This window comes from Aspergillus saccharolyticus (genome assembly GCF_003184585.1).
Source record: "Aspergillus saccharolyticus JOP 1030-1 unplaced genomic scaffold BP01scaffold_18, whole genome shotgun sequence".
NCBI classification, from domain to species: Eukaryota; Fungi; Ascomycota; class Eurotiomycetes; order Eurotiales; family Aspergillaceae; genus Aspergillus; species Aspergillus saccharolyticus.
In genome coordinates this window covers 413,863-422,318 of record NW_020290628.1, presented here as the reverse complement: position 1 = coordinate 422,318, position 8,456 = coordinate 413,863, and the positions used below count along the sequence as shown (strand labels likewise).

The 8,456-nt window shown below is 41.5% G+C and overlaps 1 protein-coding gene across 1 annotated transcript; it reads left to right on the top strand.

The window, feature by feature from the left end:
• Positions 1–1,209: 1,209 nt before the first annotated feature.
• Positions 1,210–1,620, top strand: BP01DRAFT_268557 (retropepsin-like aspartic protease; the record flags this gene model as incomplete). Its single annotated transcript, XM_025571367.1, has 1 exon — positions 1,210–1,620. A coding segment is annotated over one exon (411 nt), but the record flags the coding sequence as incomplete, so codon positions are not given.
• Positions 1,621–8,456: the final 6,836 nt, after the last annotated feature.

Genomic DNA, 8,456 nt, shown 5'->3' with positions numbered 1-8,456 from the left:
TTGTTCTACGGCATGTCTGACGTCCAAGCGGGTCGTCATGTAGGACAATTCGCACAAGAGGTTATTCGACATTCCCGTGCTGCGCACATGAACGATCCCTTTAATCAATTGATATACATATGGGACCGTCTGGATCCTCGTCTTCGTGCACAGCTAACTCGTCCGACTCAACACACCACAGTAGGCGAATTCCTCGAGCAGCTAGACGAGCAGCAACATGACTGGGAAGCGCTAGTGCGCATCACCCGAAACGAAAACAAGCGTGGTAACGTACCCCATAACCAAGGATTTCGTGACAATCGTGACTCCCATAGTCAAGGACAAGGACAAGGATACCGCAATGCCCAGGGACCCCAGAACAACTTCAGGACTAACGAAAGACGTGATTTCAGGAAGCCGTGGAAACCCCAGAACCGTCTTCGGGATTACCAAAACCAGGGGCAATATCGCCCGTGGCAGAACCAGCCAAATCAGCCGAATCAGCAGAACCAGCAGTGGCAGCCCAGACCTTTCGTACCTTACGAAGCCCGTCCCGGTCAAGGCGTTACCCAACAGACCGTGGTAAACCCACCTCAAGACGGTCGACTACAAGACAACCGACGACCATGGAATCGCAACAACCAGGGAGGAAGACAATACCAATTCCATAATACCACACCGCAATCTTACCAAAGACAGGATAACACCCGACAGCAAGGTCGCTTCGCAAACGCACATATTGCGAATACCGCTGTCACCAATCCATCCTTGCCTATAGAAAAGGCATATCGCGCTCAAGACGAACATTCTCAAGACACTCAGTACACTACGAATCCCTATACCGACCATCATCTAAATGACGTCGACTACACCGATTATCCTCCTGATACTGAGGAATACGACTATAATCGACCGGATGATAAGGGATACTATGAAGATTGCAATGAGTACGACGATGAATATGCGAATGATGCGTATGTTGCACATGCCGAGGACGGCAATATTTTGTCCGACCCCGTACAGGTCACCAAGGACGAATTTTCTGTTCAGTGTCATAACTGCTACGTGTCTTTCCCATCTAAGAATCGTCTGCATGCACATCTCGCAATCTGTGAAAGCAGACCACCCGAACTGGTTCCTGAGAAGCATCCATTAGCAGTCAATACGTCTGACATTATCAAATCCGACCATTACCAAGTTGAAGCCATAGAGCAGCCATTACACACATGACGTGCTGTATCTGCTATGATTGGTCTCAATACAACCGAGAAATACACATCCGTCTGTCTTGACACCGGATGCTCCGCTACTATCATAAATACAGATCTTGCTAGATCGTTAGGAACAGAAATACACCATACCGAAGCACCCCTCAACGTCTCTGGCATTGGTTCAAGACATCAAGCAACAGAATACACTATGTTTAAGGTGTACATCCCAAGACAACTACATGAAGATCGCCTAGTACAATCGTATGGTCATCCGTCATATGCCGCCGTGACCATCAAGGCCTATTTGGTCGAAAATCTTCGTCCAAATCTGTTGATAGGCACAGACACTATAGGACGAGAAGGAATCATCCTAGATTATAAACGACAGACCACATCTATTCGTGGTTGTCAGAATTTCGTCTTTCCTATTCAAACTCAAGTTAAACCTAATCGCATCAATACCCCTGTATACACAAAGCATGCTGTCATTGTGCCTCCTCATTCCCGTGTCTCGGTACCTATCCGCGTTAACGCAAACCTCGCTGACACCGATTATATCTTTCTACCTAAAGACAATACCGGTGTATCCATCTATACACATTTGGTTGATGCCTCTTTCTCGTTTGTCGAGGCAGTCAACAAAACGTCCGCTCCAGTCACTGTCAGTCGCCGTGCCCGTGTTAGTATCTTGACCAACAACGACTTTGTAACCGCGTATCGTGTTGACGCCGACGTCGCTGAGTTGGGACGTTCTCGTGCTCATACTGAAGATAATCCCTATATTCCGCCGCATCCGAAAGACAATCATGTGTCTAGCAGTTCGTACCGTCGCTATGTCTCAGAAGTCTTAGCATATGCCACCGATTTGTCTTCCGAGAACAAGAGTATGCCTAAGATGGGAATGTCCGAGCGTCCATCCCAGCCGATTCGTGTTCATATTCCTGACACGAAGGTCAACGTATCCAAATTATCTAATGGAATAACTATCTATGGGGATGATGACACTGTCCGCCGTCTCGAGTCCGTTCTCATATCTCATGATGTTTGGGCTAATCCTAATAGCTCCAATATCGGTATAGCCAATATTCCTGAAGATGAGTAGATGCAAATACCTCTCAAGGAAGATTGGGAAGAACGCATACCCAAAGCTCGTGTATATCGAGTTCCTCAAAAGGATCGAGAAGTGATAGACGCAACGTTTGACCCTCTCCACGCCGCTGGGAAGATGTCGTACGCCAAAACGCATACACCTTCGTCTTACCCGGTGTTTGTCGTTTGGCATATGGTCAATGGTCAGCCGAAGGGTCGAGCAGTAGTTGATCTGCGTGGCATCAACAAGGAAACCGAACCAGACCACTATCCTGTCCCTCTTCAGGAAGAGATCCTCAAAATGCTTCTTGGCAAACATTTCATTACTGTTGTCGATGCTGTTCGTTGCTTCTATCAATGGCCAATTGCTCGCGAGCATCGAGGTCGTCTGGCGATAGTCACGCATCGTGGACAGGAAGTTTTCCATGTCTGCGTTATGGGTTTCATCAATTCAGTCCCCTATGTCCAGCGTCAGATGGACCTAAATCTGGCTGAATTTCGTGAATTCTGTCGTACATACATTGACGATATTGTCATTGCGTCTGTGACTTTAGAAGAGCATCTTAGACACCTTGACATCGTGCTTAGTCGCTTAGAACGACTTAACCTGAAGCTGGAGCCAACCAAAGCTTTCGTTGGTTTTCCATCCATCACCCTCCTGGGACAGAGAGTCGATGGTCTTGGTCTAAGCACTCCAGATGATAAGCTACAAGCCATCAAAGGATTGTCATTCCCTAAGACCCTTGCCGAGCTAGATCACTTTCTCGGATTAACCGGTTGGCTTCGTCATTACGTCTCTCGATATTCTCAGAAGGCGTCCGTCTTGCAGGAACGAAAGACGCTGCTTCTGAAGGACTGTCCTGGCAGCAGACAAGACTATGCGTCTCGTACTACCTTTGTTGGAACTCCGGAAGAACATCAAGCATTTGAGACGTTGCAGCGTGAGTTCGCTGATCCCAAGAAGCTCGTCCATCACGATCCCAAGAGACAGCTGTACATCGATCTTGATGCGTGTCGCAATGGTCATGGAGTCATGGTCTACCATATTAGCGAAGACGGACCTGAACACAAGGACCTAAGCAAGCCGCCCGCAAGGACACGCGTGCAACCTATCCTGTTTCTAAGTCGGACGTTGACCCCTGCAGAACGAAACTACTGGCCTACTGAGCTGGAAGTCTCATGTCTTATATGGGCGCTTCGCAAGCTGCGACATATGGTGCAAGCTGCGCCTCCGTCTCTTCCTCCTGTCGTCTATACCGATCATTCCAGTACCGTCGCGATTTCCAAGCAGACCACATTCAATACCGTGGCCGTGGAACGCCTGAATCTTCGCTTGGCGCGAGCATCTCAGTATATCCAGCAGTACAACCTTCGTGTCTTCCATCGCTCGGGAACAACAAACACTGTAGCCGACGCATTATCGAGATTGCCACATTCAAAAGGCGTCCCGTACACTCTGCCGTCTGAAGAGCATGACCTCGAAGACACTCCTGTCAACGCGTTCGTCTCATACAGACCGTCTCGCGTCAAAGTGTCTGCGTATACCAGTTCATCCATCAATACCTACACCCTTGAGCTAGACGAGAATTTCGTGAGGCGTATTCGAGAAGGATATGCGTCTGACTCGAGAGCATCCGCAATTATCAGTATTTTGGAGTCTGACCGTGATGCCGCCCTACCGTACTTCATGGACAATGGATTGCTGTATATGACCAGATACGTCGCTCACAGCAAAAGCAATGGAACTGCGGTACCCGACCCATCCAAAGACGATGTCGAGGACGACGATGTCATTGTCGAAGAGCCATGGCTATATCTGCCTCATTCAGTAGTACCGGAAGTCTTCAAAGCTATTCATGACGACCGCAATCACCAAGGCATAGATAAATACTATGCAGAACTCACTGGTTTAGTCATCTACCAAGCAAGAAAGCTCCTTAATGACTACATTACTCATTGCCCCGATTGTCTCAATAATCGCGTGCGCAAGCATCGTCCGTATGGGCAACTTCAGCCTATCCCTGCTCCCGCCATTCCGTTCCACACACTGACTATGGATTTCATTGTCGCGCTTCCTGAGTCGTCTGGATGTGACCAGCTTCTCGTCATAGTCGATAAGTTCACCAAGCGTCTTAGTCTATTACCAGGTAGATTGAAGTAGACCGCATCTCAATGGGGAGTCGCTCTTATAGACTATATACAAGCACATGATTGGGGTATGCCCCGATGTTTCATTTCTGATCGAGACAGCCGGTTCATGTCGTCATTCTGGAAGGGTATGTTCGAGCGAATGCATGTCCGATGGTTTTATTCCACAGCCGCACACCCGCAGACCAATGGTCAAAGCAAACGTGTCATCCAAACTGTTGAAGTCATGATACGCCATGGTACTACACAAGACATTTCGAACTGGATCACCCTTCTACCCAGCATCATCGCGACCGTCAATTCTTCGCCTAGTGCAAGCACCGGACAGTCGCCTCACCGTCTGATGTTCGGCATGTCCTTGAGACAGCCCTGGTCAATGGTAAAATCCTTGCTACGACGTGCTAAACGTCCTGAGACATTCATCACTGACCCCGTCTTGCCGAAAGACACCCCATCTACCGCTTCGAGCTATCCTCGTGTGGAAGTAGTGATTTCGTCTCGTGGTAAGCAGAAGGAACATACAAATATGGCTGACCAAGATTTCTCTATTCAATATGACGCGGAGGAAGCACTCAAGTATGCCGCTATACACATGAAGCGTGGCTATGACGCCCGTCATGTCCCGATTAGTTTCCATCCTGGTGACATGGTTTATTTGCGTCTGCATAAAGGCTATACGCTTCCTGCCGTCCCAGGACACACCAAGAAGAAGTTGTCTCAGCAGTACGCCGGACCGTTCAAGGTCATCGAAGCCGTTGGACAACATGCGTACCGTCTCGCGCTGCCCGACTCGTGGCGTATTCACCCAGTCGTGTCTGTCGCACAGTTGGAACCCGCGCCCGCCGGTCCTGATCCCTTTGGTCGAATCCTCGCTAAGCCGCCCAAGGTCGTTGATGAGCATTTCCCTGATGAAGACAGATGGGAAGTGTCTGAGATTCGTGACAAGCGAACTATCTTCCGTGGTCGCTACCGAACCCCCGTTTTGCAATATCTCGTCCGCTGGAAGGGGTACGGCCCTGAAGATGACATGTGGATCCGCGCGTCTGACATTGCTGCGGATGAGTTGATCAAGGAATACGAAGCCCGTCAGTCCTGACGTCTGTTCTACCTTCTTCCATGAGCATGTTGTGCCTCCCAGGTTGTCACCATCACCGAATACTGCATATGACCATTATGATGACTAACGTCTGCTGTCTTTGATCATTCATCTTATCCATTTATTATGTACATAACTTAGCGAGGGCGCCAAGGTCATAAAGACCGGCAAATATAGTGAATCGCCTGAGGCGATAACCTTCCAGCATGGAAGGTGGTGGTTCTGCCAGACGGTTCCGCCTTTGGCGGATATCTCGTGGTTCCGCCCCGTTGATTCTAAGGATATCATCATCATCATCATCAATCAATTCAATCATGAGAACCCCTCGCCATTTTTGACACTAGTGTATAGATAAATAATTAATAATCATCCCCTTGGAGCTAGCCTAAATTAGGAAGATATTAAGATTTCTATTCTAATCTAAATAAAATCACTTGGGCATGGTCCTATATTGATTAATTATATAAATAATTATATTAATAATTGACTGTGAGATATTTAATTTAAAAGTTAGAACTTACTCTAAGTAAAATTTTAAATAGAAATAATAGAGATAACTAATATATCTCTATTTATTCTATATAGTGGTTATATAAATCAAGTCCTAATGTAGGGTTTTAAAGGACTTGGTGCCTGGGTTGATTTTCTATCTTAAAATCTAATAATTTGATTAGCTGATTCGGCAGGTAGGGTATTTCTGGATTAGTTCTAACTTAATATTAGTTAATTAAATACTCTGAGTCTTTTAACTAAGATATCTTAGGACTTCTTCTTCTGGATATCCTAATCTATTATACTATTCTTTCATAGTTCTATTTAAAATATAAGGCTTTTTAGATGTTCTAATTGGCTGTTTAATTATTAAATTAAGAGTTATTAAGAATTTAACTAATTATTCCTATTAAATAAAATATAGCCTATAAATTAGCTTAATATAATAGACTGGGGTTCTATTAGCTGTTTCTAAAAGAATATGTTTTCTATTATAGAATAGTTCGGTTTCCTGAGCCTTCCAGCCTGATATAATATTATAGTAGAATCCAGGAATAAAGATAATATTCTTTAATTTAAAAATAATACTATTCCCCTTTAGGTAGATAGGGTAGAATAAAACTATTTTATATCTCTAAATAGTATTAAAGGTGTTTCTAATATAGATATAATTATTATCAACTGGTCTGTAATCAATGAATAATTCCAATAAATTATATACATAACTATTGGATGTAGTATTAAATATCTATTATTTTAATAGATTTATTAATATATTTTTTAGTTCAGAAGTCTATTAATATATTAATAGAGTAAATTTAGATAGATATTCCTCTATTTATTAATTTTTAAAGATTTCTAGAATAATAGAGATTATTTAATAAGCTTAATAAGTCTTCTTATAGATATATCTGAATTTCGGGTTCTTACAGGCTTGCCAAAAGTAGTTTAGTATATCTGGATTAGATAACTATATTAAATTTTAGAGGTCTTTATTAATATATTAACAATACTAAAAGTTATGGTTTCTATTATTCTTTTCTGACTTACAGAGGCAGGATTGGCTATATAATCTTCTCTTTCAGGGCTTTGTTTATATATTTCTATCTTTGGTAGTTTATTTACCACCTTAGTCTAATTTATTACTTTAGTCCTGGAAGGTGGCATGGCTTACCCTATTTTATTTATTAATAGATTATCTGTTCTAGTAATTTAACTGAATCCAGTCATATATCTTGCAGATTAGTTTAAGGAATTCAGGGATTTCTTTCTAACTATTTTTAATTTTAATAAGCCTGGACTACTATATTAATACAAAGGTGCCTATTATTTTATAAATTAATTTAAGAAAGTTAAAAAATACTCTAATTAGCTTCTTAATCTTACTAATTTAAAGCTCTACTACTTTAGAATATATTAATTCCTATTAACTAATATAGCTTTTAATAAAATCCTTTATTAAGATCCTGAGATAGTAATATTAATTTATAAGATCTTACTTCCTTAATTAGTTGATTAGTACTAAGTAGTTTTATAGGACTTAAAGGATTTAATAGGGCTTTTCCAAATTAAGTATAGTATACTAATTTTACTTACTTAATATAGAATTAATTAATAGACTTAATAAGACTAGTCCTGAAGTAGTTTTATTAAATTCCTTAAGATTCTAGTAGTAGTTCTACTTAGCTTCCTAATATAGTAGATAATCTGATTTATTTAAGTTGATTATTAAATTTACTAATAATTTTATCTATTTTATACTAATAGTACTAGACTGTATTAGGTAGATAGACTTAGTTAGTAGTTCCAGGTTTACTAATTCCTATATCCCTTTATTAATTACAAATAGTCGAATTTAATTAATCTATAGAATCCAGTCATATAACTAATTCAATTATAGGATTCTATTAGATTACTGAATAATCTAATTATTTATATTAAATAGAACTGACTATAGTCTATTTAATTAACAGAAGGATTAAATAAATTAAAATAAGAGGTCTTCTGGGCTTATAACTATTAAAGTTTTAGTTCTTTTCAAATAGAATTAATTAGGGTTTTATTTAACTTTCACTTTTCTATATAAACTAAGTATAGAAGTAAAGTCAAAGTAAGATTAAAGTTAAAGATAATTAAAATCAAAAGAATCAAAGATAGAATAAATAAGAAAATAAACAAGCTACTGATTTTAATATATATCTGGTTAACTGGTTCAGGATGATTTAGGATTATCCTCAGGAAATCATTGAACAAATCAGGCTATTTAAGCCAAAATCCTTTGTTTATTGATTTCCTAATTAGGAAATCAAAATATTCAGAATGCAGGGGTGAGAATCCAGGGTGAGAATGCAGGGGTAAATTAGCCAGGGATGGATTGGGCTGGAACAATGGTTCAAATGGCTCAATCCAGGGATTAGGGCTAGGGTTTAGTAGTCAGGTGA